The sequence below is a fragment of the Melospiza georgiana genome, chromosome 13 (assembly GCF_028018845.1).
Source record: "Melospiza georgiana isolate bMelGeo1 chromosome 13, bMelGeo1.pri, whole genome shotgun sequence".
Lineage (NCBI taxonomy): Eukaryota > Metazoa > Chordata > Aves > Passeriformes > Passerellidae > Melospiza > Melospiza georgiana.
In genome coordinates, this window is record NC_080442.1 from 7,463,021 (window position 1) to 7,481,262 (window position 18,242).

An 18,242-nucleotide genomic window follows, 5' to 3' on the forward strand; every position below is an offset into this window, starting at 1 on the left:
GAAAGGATGATATTTGTCTAAATATAAAGCAAAAACTGCATCCTGGAAAATAAGCAACAGCTCAGATTCTGATCTAGCATATCTGTACTGATTCCAGTACCTTTCAAACTTGAAGCTGTATAATAATAAAGCACATCCATAGGAAAATGAAATCTCCTCTAAAATTACAGTAAAAAGGACTTACAAATATGAGGGAGAAGTTCTCATTTTTTGACTGATTGGTAGAATATTAAGGTGTGCCAAATATTTTCTATAGTATAGCTCACATAGGAGCTTCTGAAAACTCCTTTGAAGTTAAAATCACATGATCACAAAATTCCCTCCAGTATTTAATAATGTAATGCAACTTTTAAGACAGGTAAGGCATAATTTAAGAAATACAGTTCTGTAAGGAGTTTATTTTTGTAAATCTTGATTCTAGCAGATCAATCAGTTTAAGCTGGGAAGTACCTCAAGGATTTAAACAAATATATAAATAAATAAAATCTGAGATTACAGTTTGTAATGGACCAGCAATATGTGAAATAAATAAATGATGTAATAGGAAAGAAATTAATTCCATCAGAAACAGAAGTGTTATTTATCACGTCAAAATAGTACAACAAACTTCTCTTTGTTCCTACCAGGGAGCAAACATACTTAAAACTGCAGTATCCTGATAAAGAGCATACAAGTACACTCCTTCCTATCACTGCAGAACATTTTTTAAACATGATAGAAGTTATTTATGATACACTCATGCACTTAGGTATTCAACACAAACCCCAGGGATCAGCCTTGCAGCTTACAAGACTGTTAACAAGTCACACATCACTCTCAGGACTTCTGCTTTCAATGTCCCATTGTAAAAGAGGAAGACATTGCAAGATGCCTCATTTGTATTGCACGTATCCAAAAGGCCAGGATTGTTTTAGAGGTCCCTGTTACAATGGGAAAGAAATTAAAATTTCACTGCAGTTATTGTGACCATAGCACTAGTTTTGCCCATGGTCAGTACAATTCCCATTTGAATTTACACATTACATACTTTATTGCCTTTGGTTCCCTAGTAGGGAACCTTTAAGTCTCACAGCCAGACTTTGCCAGTTCTATAAAAAACTTGTAAATCTTCCTCATTCTCACTTCAATGAACTTTTTTATTTTATCTCTTAATTTATGGCTATTGTTTTCTTTAAAAGAATCAGTAACAGCAAACCCAAATAGTATTTCTTTAATTGTGTATGTAACACATCATCACATAAAATAATGCATCAACTCTCCCTCATATTTCATCTTCAGATGGAGGACCCGTGTGAGCACCCTCCAAAAAACCCCAACCAAGCAGCACCTTCCTTCCACCAAATGCCATCCTGGTGAGGCTGCCACACACAATTTCTCCAAGTGTCCCTCCACGGGGATGCCAAGGAAATAACTGCAGGATTTTCATCTGACCCCATTCACACACATGTGTCAGAGCGACAGAAGCTGCACACCTGTGTGAAAGCTGCAGCACTGACAGCCTCCAGGAAAAACATTAAAAGCCAGCAACCAAGAAAGCCTCGCAAATAAAGCAAGTCATAACCATCTCTTAACAGAATGAGTTGCTGTTCCTCTGGTCTTTGCACATTTCCGTTACATGAAAATTTTTCATCCACTTTTCTGAAACAAAACTTTGGTGCAATATTAGGTTGAAGTGAAAGTGTGCAGACATTATCGCCAAAATCAAATTTAATATTTTTGTTTTCTTTTGATGGTACTTGTTCCATTCATCTATTATGTAGCTGAAGCACTGCACACCTACAGCATCTTACAGGTCTATGGAAAATGCATCAGCTGCTCAGGCAACTCATAAAAATCACAGTATTAGAAGTCCAAAAGCCCCAAGCACCTTAAAAATAAAACTGCATCTTTTGTTTTCATCTGGTTTGTTTTCCCCTCCAAGATGTCTGTTATCTAAACAAAGTCAGGCTTCCAGCAGCAACAAACATTTGACTCACTAAAACCCAATCTCTAAAGAAAACTATTAGAACTTCAAATCATATTAATGCAAATACTATAATGCCCCAAATCACAAAAGCCACTTGTTTTGGCACGAGCAGCCTAGTTAGAACACTTTGGTTGATCAGTTCAGAATTTAATCACAGGGTACAGGCTGCTGTATTTATTAAAAACTGGACTGCTAGCAACTCACAGGCTACAGCTACACACATGCAAGAATGAAAAAAAAATTAATGGAATGAAATAGAGATTAAGTAAATGATTTTTATGCACCTGGCGATAAGCAAACATCTTTATTACAAAACAAAGACAAGCCATGAAAAATTACAAAATTATCTTTTAATCACCAGTGAGCTTTCTACAGCCTCCTATTTGAACAGGATAATAGGTATTATGTAGATCCCTAAGCAACTGCCTCATGGGGAAGTTACATCACCAGTATGGGAAAAAATCACCACCTCCTCCCTAGAAGGGAGCTTGGCGCCTTCAGACAGACTCAAATTTAAAATCCTACAGCTTCACCCAGCTGATCCCATCCACTGGAACACATCTACAAGTGCCCAGGGATGGCAGGAACCACAGGAGAGAAATATGCCCTTTCAGCATTTCATGCACTGATGAGCCTTGTAACAGATAAACATACCCTGCAGCAGCTAAACTGACATGTTATAACAAAGAGGAAATACAAGACTTAAAAATTTCATCAGATTACTATTTATTCCCCTTTTCAGAGGCAGAGTACACTGTGAATAAATCAACACTCAAATGTATCAGACTGCATTAACTAAAACCCAAGCTTGGCAGAACAAATTTTATCAGAACTAAAATATTTCAAAATGTAAAAGCCACAGACTTTGCATATTTATTCCCAGACGGGCAATTCAAAAATACTTCACATGACAAAAAATCTGGGTTCAAGTGTGAGACCATTTTGAAGAAGGCAACATTTCATCTTCTTCCAACAAAATTAGCACCAGGTCCCTTTGTTTTCTCCCATCAGTGCACAGTGCAAGCACCACCACTGCCCACGGACCACCAGAGCTGCAAGCTCTGCTTGTGGGACACACTCTGGATTGTAAGATACCCGTGGCACTGGTAGTATCCAGTGAAAAGGAACCATCACCTCTTCCTAGCACAGTGTGTAATCTTACAGCTTGATGGGTTTTCAAAGGAATCATCACCTCTTCCTAGCACAATGTGTAATCATACAGCTTGATGGGTTTTCGAGAACAAATTTATTCACTTGCTTACTTGACAGAAAACAAACCTTTCTGGTTCTTCCTTGAACCACAGCACTACAGACTAAGCCTGCTAACAACTCCTACACTGATCCAGAGATACAAATATCATCTAAACGTGCACAATGCTCAGGAATGGTTAGGGATGAAGTGCCTGAACACTCCAGCACTGCTGCAGCCAGCAGGGAGGGGGGAGGCTGCCCAGCACACACCTGCTCAGCCCTGCTCGCCTCCCTGCGCCCGCAGCTGCCCAGGGCAGGAGAGCGGGCAGGCAGCTGTGCCCACGCACCTACCTGGCACTGCCACACCTGAGCAGCACCTGAGGAGCGCTGCCAGGGCCCCCCCTGTGCCACAGCTGCTCACCAGGAGAGACATCAAAGTCTCCAGGGGCAGGGAGCACAGGCAGACACCTGCTCCAGGAACGGCACGAAGGACACGAGCCCCCCGCCGCGGGTGAGGAAGCCTCCGTGTGTTACCCAAGGTAAAGAAACGTTAAGAAAGAGATTTGATTGAAATATTACTGTAAACAGAAGGGAAAACTAAGCTTAACACACGCTCTTGTGAGCAAAAACCCAAGGGTAAAAATGCCCTGCACTTAGCACTTTCACTAAATGACTGTGTAATTTAATTTCCCAGAAACCCATTAGCTTTCACAAAAGGAAAATTAAGAGCAGATGAGAGCAATTCTTTGGTGTGAGTGGAATTTATTTAATGTAATACCTAGGGAAAAAAAAGAGATAAATCTGAAAGTGTATGAACAGATAGAAAACACTGCAACTCTAGCAAGCTTCAGCCCACAGAGCAGCGGCTGCGTGCTGGCAGTAAGCAGGGTGTCAGCCCAGGCCTGAGAGCTGCCTCTGCCCAACACACCATGCCAGAGCTGGGACACAGCCAGACACGGCACAAACAGTCCTGAACAAAAGGACTGCCTGCATTCAAAACAGGAACAAACAAACAAACAAAAAGGAGCCTCCATTTACTTATGGAGGTTTTATATATTCATATGTGAAGTAAATTATTCAAATAATTATCTGGAAGAGAGGAAGAAATAAATGAAGTTTAACTTCAAATGCTCCTCTTGGTTTGAAATTTCATTATAAAACTCAAAATACTATGGGGAAGTCACAATAGGCTTTCAGCCAATCTATATCATATAAAACCAGCATCAATTCAACAGACTGACATACCCCAAAAGGAAAAGAAACAATCTTAGGAGGGAGCTTAAACAGAAATCTTTCATTTGTCAGATTCATTATGTACAAGGATTTGAAAAATGCTAATTATTAAATGAACATAAGCCCATCAGAAGCAAGAAGACAAGAAGCATTACTGGGGTGAAGCAACAGCAACACTTACTTTGGGAAAAGTAGCCATGATGTATTACATCATGGGTGAGGTGAGCCAGCATCTTGGTATTTTTAGCTTTAATAACCAAAACAATAAGTGATTCAATACACAAACATAATACTGTGCAACTGCACAATACAGTCGTGTAAAGTGAATGTTAAGGAACTTTTTCAGCATGGGAAGCTTACAGTCTATGCCTTGTGGTGGACTCAGTACCAACACCTCTAAGTATTTATTGGAACTGTGAATGACCTTATACTCATGGGTTTTTTACTAGGGAAAGCTTTTCTAAACTCACTAATATTTGACAGATAACTATGCAGAATGTGAAGCTTATCGGGTATCCTTTTACAATTTTCTCTCAACTTACTGCCCTGTAAAATGAGATGGACTAAAGACTTGTCATAATCTTTGTTATGTCACTGTTTTGTCATTTTCTTCTTTTAACATTTTCCTCTTTCTTCCTAATGAATTCTCCAAAGGATAGAAAATACTCTGTCCCCACCATTCTCCAAATTAATAACAATGTAACTGCATATAAATTATTTTAGATCAATCTTGCTATTACTCATATCTCTGGAGATAATTTCCATTGTAATGCCTGGGCTTTTTTCCTGTGTTGAAATATTAATGACTATAGAAAGCAATTCAAGGAAATCTAACTATTATTTTGGACAAATAGAGAGTCTGCCAACTCCCTGCTTGCATCTGCCCTCTCCCTTCCTAAAAGGTAATTAAGACAAGATTCCTAGCAAAAATTATAATGGCATCATTCTTAATGTGTGCCATTTTAATAACTATTTACCCTTGCTGGTTTGCTAGTATTGCCTTCACCATTATAAAGTCATTTGATAACAAGATGTCTCTCTTCAATTTCAAAATTCTTTTATTGAAGGGTTACTGAGGATAGAACTAGCAATTTCCCTGAAGATTAGTTAGATTCTTAACTGAGTACCAATTCAGATGTACATCTTCTTTTAATTCTATTTTAAAGTTCAAAAGCCTCTCCTTTTACTGAGAATAACCTTTCACAAATTATGGTTTTAAAGGCTTACATCAGCTGTTCAAGAACTGTATCAGTACTGCAAGGTTTGCAGAGGCTTCAGCTATTTACCATGCTGCTTCACAAAATGTCCCTCCAATGTTCAACTTTAAAAAAACCCACTACTCTATACAAGCCAACTACAGGGCTTAAATTACAAGCCAAAGAATAAATTTAACAATAAAAATCAAGGCAGCAATTTCAGTTTGAAAGATGCACTGGCAGAAGCCCAGGCATTCTTAGAAACCTGCACAACCAAGTCAATTAAATGAACAGTAACTCTGAAACCAGGAGGCATCCCAATCCAGATATTGATCTCTCATTCATATTATAAATACACAAAATGCACTGTGAGTTTCACAGTAACCCAAAGACTAGCTTTGAAAATTCTTAAAATTTGGCTTCCACCTATGAAGCACCTCTCTGCTCCTGCCACCCTTCACCCAATAGTTTCTACCCTTGCTACACTAGAACAGGACTGTTAAACAGTAACATAAGGTAAAATTCATGGTGTATGTAGATGTAATTTACTCAGAAATCCTGTTTTGTGATGCCTGATGACAAACCACCCAAGTGGCCCAAGCGCATCAAGTACAGCCAAAGGGAAAGATGTTACACTGCAAAAACCACAACACGTATTGCTCTACTTTCCTTTGCCAGTACTACCTTTGCTTCTTTCACCTATTTATTTTAAACATAAGAAGAATCAGACTTACCCTTTACATTCACATTATCAACAGTAAAAGAAGCTATATTTTTATTAAAAATCAGAATAATTTATAGCTCTAATTACTGTAACCAGTTTCTACTCCCACCTTGTTGTGTCTTGACTTCTCTGCATGGTCAGTCCTTCCATCTCTTAATGCTGGCCATAAGAATGCACCACAGCATTACCCAGCAGAAACTTGTTAGAAGAGAAGCAAAGGCACCAGGATGCTAACAGAGGTGAGAGTTACAAAATCACCAGATGGTATGAACTAAACTAGTAACTGCAACCTGCAGCTGATCTATTGGAGTCAGTGAGTAAATGAGGCAGCCAATCTAAAATCCTCTGATTTCACACACTCAGAATCTCTGATTTCATTGACAGGTCTTCAAACCCTGCTGTTAGCTTAGAAACACATAGATGTAACAGAAACACCTAAAATGTAACCCAATTAAACTTTAAAGGAACTTGTTAAAGAAATAATGAGAAAACAAGGAAATAGATTAGAAAGAACACTTGGAAGAATGATCTCTCTTCCTACTTCAAGGGACTGATTTCAACATGGCAAGCTGACATTCAACCACTGTTTTTTCACTTACTACTGACTAAATTTTTTAATGACTTTTTGTCATACACAACCTTGTGGAACTGTGCAGTACACAGATGACAAACGTGGAGCACAAAAGTTTGGCTGTTATCCTTTCTACCTCTTGTGGAACGACAGGCACACAAAAGAAAGTAATTCACCCACTTCAAATTTTCAAGACAGACCAACAAAAACCCCTTTAAGCTATATTCAAGAATAATCTGCTTTCTTTCTTCCCAGTAAGTAGCAGTAAAAAAGCTGAGGAGAATAAAGTCCAGGGAACAGTACAACAGATGATACAATACCACATGCTTGAAGGGTCCTAGCAAAAACTGACCTCTCCTTGCAAGTGCAGAGTACTAAAAGGCAGCATAATTACAGAGAAAAGAATCTCATATCCTTGTGAATAGTTTTCTAGAATGTAATTAAAAGAGAAGTGTTGAATAAGCAAAGATTATCAAGTCTAAACGGAGCTACAATACCACCAATATATCTTTGCCTGATTTTCTACATATCTCTATGGATACCAACAGACTATGCTGGTCCCAAGAGGATTCAGTGGTTTTACTCAAAATATAAGTAACTGCCCTTCTTTTTTTATACTACCAAATCAACACGATAATTCTGGAATTCATTAGTGAAGAACACTAACCAATCCAGCATAATAGCTTTACTTCCTCTGCAAAACACTTCAAAAAATATCTAAATGAATATGGAAATGCATCTTTCTGTGGTAAATTGTTCATTATTGAATCATTATCAACTCTTGTTAGACAAAATTTCTCTCTTTTGCAATGTACAAGATCATTAAAATGTTTGAGAGCTCCATCATGAAAGACAGTGGCACTTTATAATCCACTATCTCTTCAGGCAAATATGCTTACAGCTGAACATAATACACAAAACAACAACATCCCCTTGACACACAATTCTTTCTTTTAATGGTACTCTTAAGTGTTGACAGCAATGGTGAAATATGTTGTCGCTCTCTCTTCTTCCTTTTTAATAGTTTTTAACTGTTTCAGAAATGTATTTCAGTTGTGATAAAATTTTGGGAAGGGAGGTATTTTTTAGATCTTGGTTGTGGAACCCCAGATGCTCAAACACTGCTCTAAGCTAGTGAGATATTTCCCATAAGCTCATCAAGTTCCTGTTCTTAGCCTCCCTCCATCTCCTTTTAAACTGCAAAGATCACAAAATAATGAACCAATGCCTTAAATATCTTATGTCTACATTAGCTAATAAAATAAATGTGTTCATTCTGTTCATGGGAACATGTCCACAATTTAATATTGAAAAAACTGGATTACATCTTTTTGTCTAAAAAAACTTTAGAAGAATTATCATTTTTCTTTTCAATAATTGATAAAGAAACTATAAACACAGATAGCAGTACCACACAGAAAAGTAGTACTCTATGTTTCCATGCAGCTTTTATCATTCCTCTCTCCAAACTTTCACCATCAATTAAAATAAAACACAAAAATGAATTATGTGAAGGTGTAATAAACAAAGCTGCACTCAATACAGTAACATAAGTAAAATGAATACAATTTTTTGTTATGACAAGCCAAATACCACAAGTGGAATACTTTTAAAGACATACTTTTAGAATTTTGATGTGAACATATCTTAGAGATACATACAGAAAGCTTTCTATAATTCTTGACTGCATACAGAAGGAAATTAAGTACTTTTACTCCAAGAAAATAAAATCCCTAAGAACTCTTCGCCACAAAGCTTTACAAAACTATTTCAGTTCTCAGCAGCTTTGGGTGACTGACACATACATATCTTGCTATTTGTTAATCCTCTCCACAAATCCATCTAAATGGAGGCTTCTTCTCAAATCTGTATTAATGATGTAATTCTATTATGCCTAATAGAATAATCTGTTCAATAAAAATGAAAAGCCAAGAAGATATAGTTGCACCATTTTTTTTCATATATTTAAAGGCATATATTGCTTAGAAATTGAACGGCTTAAATAATAACATGAACAATTAATTTGCCTTTGGTAACACAAATTAAAAAAGAAATCAAACTTTGCTATATATATTTTTGTAAAATAAAATCAGTATCAGCTACAATGCCTAGAGACATTCCACACATGCTACTGATCCAAATACTGAAGAAGCAATTGAAATAACTTGTCTTTTTTGCTTTCTGCTAAAAAAGAAAGAAGACAACATGTTTGAAAGAGTATTCAGGCAAAGTCTACCTTACTTTACCTTGATAACTGCTACATTTTAGCTTTGCTGTCTTCAGACAGAAGTACCATTGACCAATTGACAAGTCCTCTCTCTAATCAAAGTCTACAGAGATGGGCATTTTAAAATTGCCTGTTTTCAACTTTTATATAAAGTTTAAACAAAATTCTTTGTTTAAACAAAAAATTGTTTTCAGCAATAGCTGAGCTTTGTCTGTCTCTATTTCAGAGAAAATTAAAGTAGTAAACAAAGACTGAGCAAAGTAGAAAGATTTCCAAAAGAAATTGCAGACCACCAGGATTTGGATTTAGGTAATCCACTTAGATTACCAGGGCTATGTCTTAGAAGGACAATACTGAGATCACAAAATAGGTCATGTCTACAAGATGGGGAATATAGAAGTGAAACAATGTGAAATGTAGAAATTCAGAACAAATATTCAGAGTCATCCTGAAATCTAAGATACAAAACAAAAATGGACCTAAGACCACGCGTCGCCAAATTAAATATTTTGAAATCAAGAGTTTTATGTTCTGAATTGGACACAAAAAAGGAGATTTTTCAACCAATGCCATCAACACATTAGCATGTTTCAGGTAACTGTAGGCAATGAAAAAAAGGTTTCAGTACCTAATACCACAATACAATACACCATTTGCTTGCTTTTTTTACAGTTTCAAATACAGAAAATGTTAAACAGGTCTGGAAACAAGAGTTCCCATCTATTTCTTAGAAGTGACAGTTTCTAATACAACAAATATCAAAGAAATTAGAAATTTAAAAATAAGAAGCAAGCCCTCACATGATCACCTGAGGGGAAGCCCACAGTAAATTGGTAGGTAGTTCAGTAATTCAATGTTAGAAAAAAAAACCTTTAAATGCACAAATAGAAAATTGGTATAAATATCTTCTCAAACAAAATTAAGGAAAAATAACCTTTAAAATAATAAAATAATTTCGAATTTACATCAAATCAAAATATATCAGGTTTCTAGATCAACTTAAGAAAATCTAAGTATTTCCTTCTTCTAAAAAGTCCTGGATAATGGCCTTTCTGAGGAACTCACCCAACATAAAAAGATTTGAATAGGAAAGTCAGTGTTGCTATGAGAAACAGAGCAACTTCCAGATGCTTGACATGTCAGGCCTAGACAAGGGAATGAAAAATGTCTCTTTCTGACCAAAGAGGCTTTGAGGGGATACTCGTAAAGAATTACCTACTTACCCATCAGATTGGAGTTCATGAAAGGTGTCGGGGACAATCCTTCATGAGGCCCTAATCGACTGTCATTCAAGTGATCACTGTAATGAGGACTGTCTGCAAAACCCTAGAGAAAAAAAAGACCAGAGTATTAAACAGATTATTTGGCAGCCCTGCTAATTGAGTGTAATGACACTTTCCTAATTAAATGTGCAGAGTCACAATTGGTCATTAATCACAAAAGTTGGCTTTCAGGTCTATCTCACAGAAATTACTCTCTGCCCACATATTACTTTCTCCCCATCAAAAAGAAACCACATAGTTTCTTAATAACCTGTGTCCTCATGGACAAGATTTCTAAAAATTGAATAATACAGAGATATTTTGATATTTGAATCCTCTTAGTGCTAAAAGTCACTAACCACAGAGAGTAAAATTAGTCTGAAGAACTTGCAACTTTTTTTTTCTTAAGCTTTCTTCCTTGCATTAATAAAAGTCAGTAGGAAGTTCAGGAGGAGTCACTGATGTAAGAGAAAATGTTGGTGCAGATGAGAAGAACAAATTCCATTTCTTCTTGCAGTCTGCATTCAATGTTACAGATTAATAGGCATTTTGACACTATCACATTACTAACCAGCATAGCTCACTGACAAAAGGTTTACTTCCATATAGTGATTAAATTAACAACTTTGTCACCCAATTCGCAAGCAAGCACTGAAACACTTTTTTACATTTTTCGGCCATCAGCACAGGCAGCTTACCAGGCTTGGAGCACCCCTTACACAGTCAGGAAGTACTGGCTTACTGAAAGCTGACACCAAATGCAGAGGAGATGGAAAACAAAGTAGTCCTTGGACGTAGATATTCTTTAATTAACCCAGTTACGTAAAGCTCTCCTCAAGACATTTTGAAATCCCCTCAGCTTTTCCATATAAAGGTATGAATATGCCATTTACCCTTCAGACTTACCAAATGCACGCTGAATCACTTATTCTGTACAAAACATGAAAGACCTGGCACTCAAAACTGTACTTCCTTTGTGGCCAAAGTTTTGAAAAATATTGTGTAAACCTTATCTTACAATTCACACTTAGTCACATCTCGTTCAGAAACCTAAAGCTGAGGCCTAATTAAGAGAGGAGGGAAAATTGTTCACAGCTACCAGAAACCATTGCAAGTGCCCTGGGACTATAAAATCATCAATCACTGAACATTTATCATTTCTCCAGACCGCAGGCTCACATTCAAGCTAACATTAATGGGGCTGAAACAGGCCTCCCTATCTTTGCAGGCGTGCTGTCACTTCTACCAAAGGGCTGCTAAGTGAGGGCTAAAGGACTGTCACAGCCCTGCTGCTGCTTAGGGATGCGTGGCACACTCCTGCTGCTGCTGGGCTGCACAGCAATCCTTCCCCACACCCAGCTCCCCACTGCAGCTCTGGCTGACTTCATCTGCCTCACAATCGCCCATACACTTGTGATAGGCATCCAGAAACAATCTTAGTGACATTTACAACTTGCTCATGACCACAAGGGTGTCCTCTGGAAAGCGTGACCTAGCCCCGTCTGTCAGACAAGCAGCGTGGAACAGCAGCTGCTGAGGAAATGGAGTGGCTCCTAGCTAAGGTCACCACATGTGGTTTATTTTTATGCTGAAATGAAACAAGAAAAATTAAATCTGCTGAATAAAGCCCAAAAATTTGCAAATACAGGACCAAAACCAAACCTCCTAAGTAGGTAGCTTTGTATTTGCATCTCTGTTTTTACTCCTTATCATGGTTGTTTTTTAAAAACTTTTTCCCTAAGATTTTAGCTATACTTTACTTTTAAAAGAAAGAAACTGTAAATGATACTATCAGTGATAAAAGAAAATCCATGTCTCAGACATTCAGCAAGTGGTGCCCAAACAAGACCCAGAAACTGCAATCTTGAAGACATCTATATTTACAGAGTAACTAAGTACTGAAAATATAACATGGGTAAGACTCATTTAATATTCAGTTGCACATACTGCAACACAGTCTACCTAATGCACAGGACTCTTAATGGTCCTCCCCATGTTAATACTGCATGTCCCCTCACAAAATAGAGAGATTGGAAAGCTGGGTGGGTGGTTTACACAAAATATTCTTCCTTCTATCATCAGAATTCCTGTGAAGAGTACTTGACATCATGTTCTTTTCATATACCCTTTCAGTTTCCCAGAATGAACTTGCAACCAATTACCATAGCATCCAACTACCAGACAAATCAACTACTTTTTCTACCTGGAAAATACTCAGGGTTATCCTTCACAACACCAAAACCATTGAAAACAAAACATTTGGTATACAGGGTGAAAATGCACTAAGGGATATGCAAGCCCCTTAAGTAGAATTGGTCTTTTTTGGATTTTAACACAATTCCTAAAATTAATTATATCAGGAATTTCATTATTTGCCACTAGAGAATTCACACTTGTGCAAATTGTAACCTATGCCTTCAGCTAGAGCGGACCAATGTAAAGAGGTTTTACCTTGGCCAGCATGCCTGGCACCAGTTACTCAGTCTCAGTATTCAGTTATGGATTATCAACTCATGCCACAGAGCTCTGCTTGGGATTAGAAACCTTGGGCTGGTTCCTACAAACAACTCACCCCCACTAAATGAATACAAAATAACCACAAACACGTGCAGTTTTGATTTAACAACTTTTGCAATTCACAAAAGCAAATGAAGAAAAATCAGAAGAGCTCTAAGGACAGTGATTTAAATTATAGAGTTTTTTCAGAACGTTCTTCACATTTAAGCCCTTCTTCAAATAAAATTGCATCCCTCTTACCATTCCTTGCTCTTGCATCTATATTACTAACCTACAGAGTAAACAGCAAAATACTACTACTGGGAGGAGTTGTAACCAATCATAGATAAAACTTTAGAAACTTCCAATAGCTTCTGAAAAGCTTCTGGTCATACAACCAAAGCTCAAACAATGTACAATGCAAATCAACAACATCTGCTTATTGCTCTAAGAAGAACAGAGTTGAAAGCCTTAAAAAGTCTGGAACATCAATGAAGGACAGTGGTTTTTAAGAGACACCCCACTTGTGCGACTGAGTAACGAAGAGAAGACACAATCAGCTGGCACCTGAACTCATCCCTCATGGCAAAAGCAGCAGAAGATGGCAGGGAGGGATTTACAAGACATTCTATCATAGCCCCTTTTCAAATCCATGTTTTAAGCAGGACTCAGTAATACATACTGCCAAATTTCATTCTTCCTTTCTGAGAAAGGCAGGAAATCCCAGTTCCTGACAATTTTGAAGACTAATCTAGTGAAGCTCACTTAAATATAGCTGGATTGATACAGACTGCAAGCAGAAAAAGGAACTAATGAGTCATGCCAAAAGTTCTTCTCCCCTCTTGGGAAGAGCTGTTTGATGGTACGGATTCTGGCTGGTGAGGTCATTCTTTGGACCACAGGTGGGCTTCCAAAGCCCTTTGAAGCATTTCTACCTCCTGTTACCTGCAGGGCACGTTTAACACAGCAAGGCTGGAAGGAGACATTCCATGCTGAATACACATGCTCGTTTCTGCCTCTGTGCCTCCTCAGCAAACTTATCGATGGATTAATATACAGCAGAGTGCACACCTAGGGTGTTTAGCAAATAACTGGCAAAAAGTCTACAAAATAGGAGTTACTGGACAAATTTATTTCCTGTTTTAGGCACTTTGTTCTGAAGGGACTGAAGATAGCTGAGGGCAATTTTCTGCTTGCAGAATGCAAACTGATTTTGAATATGATTCGATTACATAGCTGTAAATTCAAAACTGTCTTGCTTGTTCCAACATCTTATATAGCTATTACAAAAGCAAGTTGTAAGTTTGCCAAAGGAAGACAAAACTTCTCTTTCTATACTGCTATAGCCCAAATAAAGTGCAATTGGGGTTAACTGTTCCCTTACAACACTTTGTAATGTTGTCAATGTTCACTTTGCACAGGCCTCTCCCTGGATCTCAGTCTGACTGTTTGTGATCAGAAAGACCAAGTCAGATAGATCTACAAATAAAAGTATTGTCTACTAATAGTACCTGTGATGAAGTGCAGCTTAAAGACTACTACTAATTAATACTGCAATTTAACTGAGTAGTGAACACACTCTCAACATTGCATGCTCTAACTTTCTTAGTTTTTCAGGGATTTCACTGGATTAGAGTGATGCTCTCCAATCATTCCAATTAATGAAGTCCACCAATTTAAAAATCCCACAGTTGTAGCATTCATTCCTACCTCTTCTGGGTAAGGTACCACAACTGCCCAAGTGATTTAGGCTCTATCTGTACCAGAACTTTCTAAGCACAGGAATGCTAACACTGCCAAACCAATTCAAAATCTGACACTATTTACAAAATCATTAATACTTGCACACAGGACACCTGAAAATTATCTTACATAATGTACTACTCTAGAAGACTCAAAAGACAAAATGGAAAAAATCCCCAACCCATACACCCAGAGTAAACACGTTGCTTACTAGGCATGTTTACCCCACCAAATCATGAGAGAAGGCCTGACACAATGAGTCCATGCCCCATTTTACAAATCAAGTGGTAATTAACCTCCTAAAATTCAATGTCTTTCAATGACCATTAAAGTTCTGTCATTTTGGATAAATTTAATTACAGAAGTCACCTAAGAACAAGTCAAAAACCTTTCCCAGTTCACTGTCCCTACCCTTTTTCATTGCACTGGTTCCTGGTTTTCTGTGGGATTAATCCTCTCCCATTAACTTCCCCCTCAAAAACAAAAAACCTCTTGTCCTTTAGCAATTATTTTCTGAAGTCACATCAGCGTTTGTCCAACCATAAGCAAAATTGTACTCCTGACCCTAAATCAAGTTGTAGGGTTTTTGGTTTTGTTTTTAAATAACCACATCTTGTTTCTACTTCAGGGTAAAATGTGAAAAATGGAGAAGACACTGGCACTACATGGCACACATTTTCCTATGCATTTATTGAGTTCATACTCCACTCATTGAGTTGTCCTCCCTGTACAATTGACTGCTCCACAGCATTTCATTTGCTCAAGTCCACTAGACTAGAGATAACAGGGGTTTTGTTTGTTTCTCCTCCCTTAGCCCCAAGCCCTCTCCTACACAAGTCCCTGGGAACAGACCAAACTCTAAGGCTCGTAACCAAGCTGCCAGATCACTAAGCACGTATTTGCATTTTAGCAATTTACAATATAGCTCAATTACTGCCTTTAAACTTAAGACATTAAAATTCCACTAAAATGAATGGTTGGGTTCACAGTTTGACGTGGCTGCAGACCAAAAGATTAAGTTTAATGAATGCTGCTTTCAATTCCTTGAGTTTTATAGTTTGGCTGACTTTAAATAACAAATATTAATTGTTTAAAGCTCAGGAATACTGAGGTCCCTTGCAAGCTAAATTTGGCAATAAACTTATGAATCAGGCAACAGTCATCCAAATGACTAATGTGTAAATGAACGAGTGAAGCTACTGCTAAAATCCACTTTATTTTGGATTATCTGGCTCTCCAAACTAATCTGAAAGTTCTACAGACAAACAAGAAGGGAAAAAACACAAGAAGGGGGGGTGGGGGAAGTGAGGAAAGAAAGCAAGATGCAGAGGTGGTGAGAGACAGACGGACAGACCAGAGAGACTGACTACATCCAGGAACACGGCGCTGAGTCACTGACTGAAGGTTAGACAAGAGGCTCTGTACAACAGCCACACCATCATGTCCTAGTGAATTTAAAAGATTATGGATTCGATGATTCTGAATAATTCCAGAAACACACAACCTTAAAAAAAAAAAAAAAAAAAGAAAAAGAAGAGTATTTTTAGTCATTGAATCTATGTATCTGTCATCAGCTCTTAGAAAAAAGGCTAGAGAGCCAAAAACCTGGCTTGGTCTACTGAACACACAGATCAGGAAGAATGGTGCAAAAATTAAGGTAAGCTAAAAATAAATCCAGAGAAGAGTATATTCTTTTATTCTTCTTATATTATCTTCCTTTTTGCCTTGAGGATCACTTGCACTATATTCACTGATTTTAAGAGAACATCAAGAAACATCACATTGGCACAGGTCACGGCCAGAACTCCATTTAAATCATGAACAATCTTGCAGCAAACTATCAGTGGGAACAATGCTGTTTGCAGGCAATGACCAAACTCCTCTCAGGAAGTCTGGAGCAGATGGATGGTGGTGATGGAAGTCTCCCCACACTCGTTCCACTGTTTCATCCACGTTCCTCTCATTTGCACACTACAACCCACACTCTAAGGGACCAAGCTGAGACCTGTGTGATGTGCCAGGAAACAAACACACATCTCCCTCTGCAGGCCCCATGTCTGCCACCTCCCAGCCCCCTGGGAACAGCCAGGACCTCAACCCCATCTCCCTTAGCTGCACAAGAAGCTTGGACAATACTCCTTAACCAGAGGAATAAAAGCAGCTTGTTGATGGAGACCACCCAGTCGCACCAGAAACAAGGAGCTTTCCAGCTCCACTTTCTAGCTTTAATTATGATTCCCTTTCTGTAACCATTAGCAAGTGTTAACATTCAACTACAATATCCTAAACACAGAAATGCAGCTTTTTGTGTTATTTGGTCACCTGCTACAACATGGCAGGGCAAAAGCAGCTATCACTACCCCAAATTTCACATAATATTGAGAAAAGTCAAAAGAGCTTTCACAAGTATCCTCCAAGTGTCACCTCAAGTAATATGCTTTGTAACAGAGCTCCAAAACTATTCATTAGCTTCTTTTCCCATATCAAGTTGAAACACATGAAAACTGTGCGTGCAAGAATGGAAAACAATTGAAAACACAGTTCATTTCTTTTTTCAAATTTATTTTGAATGTTATTTATTTTTTAATAAACATCATTTTCTCCAGCTCTAAATCCATTTCCAAGAAGTTAAGTTACTGAGTGCTAAATCTGATTTTAAACAGCTAAACCCAATAGCCCGTTCCACCTCTCTAAACTCCTGTGAGACAAATATCAACATGATATGCAATAGGACAATTCCCTGGCCACACAGAAAACCAATTTGTGAACAGATTCCAATGCTAATTCCAATGTGGTAGGTAGTTGCAATAAAAACAAAACAAAAACCACAACCAAAAGATCCACTTTTCCAATACAGATTAAATGAAAAATTCATACGATGGAAACCAGATTTTTCTAGCTCTTATCTAAGCTGTAAACCAGGAGATAAAATGATACAAGTATAGCAAACAGACTAAGAGCAAATGCTTAAAGGAGATACTTGATAACCTGACTAAAGCATTCAGAATTTAAAAAACAGAACTTGCTTTGAAAAATGCTGCTCGTAAATCAAATTATAAAGCAGCCTGCATTTGCAAGTGTCCTGAGGACTAAATATGGAATACTTAATTTGGGCTTTAATTCCACAGTGAATCATCATCTACCTTGTAGAATACATCAGGAAAACCAAATAACCAGCAGCAGAATCACCAACCAACCTCCCTCCCATAAAAAAAAATTTAAAAATCAGAGGACAAAAAGGACACAAATACAACAGACTTGATAACACTTACTGTCTTTCTGTGTCCCTCTTGTCTGGTTTTGCTATTTAACAGCTTCCCTCCTTGTTATGTACCTGAGATTAAGAGGTATAAAATACTATTTCAAAACCTGCTATCTCATTACTATTCTTTTACTTCTTTGCAAATTAAAAGTACTGCTTAGTATGAGGGGAGTATAGTTTGGGCATAAAGTATTTCAGATTCCAACTCATGTCTGAGTATTTTACATACAGTAGAGGGAAGAACCTGTTGCCTGATGCTACAAAACAATCTAACCTAACAGTGCTATCTTGATCAGTTCCACTCTGGCTTTAATTAAATACACAGAGTTATGTAAAGGAACAGGAGGATAAACTGCATCCTCAGCACTGAA

General features: G+C 37.7%; 1 protein-coding gene across 7 annotated transcripts in view; it reads right to left on the reverse strand.

Moving 5' to 3' along the window:
- The window catches only part of TCF12 (transcription factor 12), a 160,771-nt gene that overhangs the window by 95,450 nt on the left and 47,079 nt on the right, over positions 1-18,242 (reverse strand). For all 7 annotated transcript variants that reach the window (XM_058033676.1, XM_058033678.1, XM_058033677.1 and 4 more), the window contains exon 6: positions 10,332-10,434. In XM_058033676.1, coding sequence (XP_057889659.1) covers positions 10,332-10,434 — 103 coding nt within the window. The remainder of the gene's footprint in view (positions 1-10,331; positions 10,435-18,242) is intronic.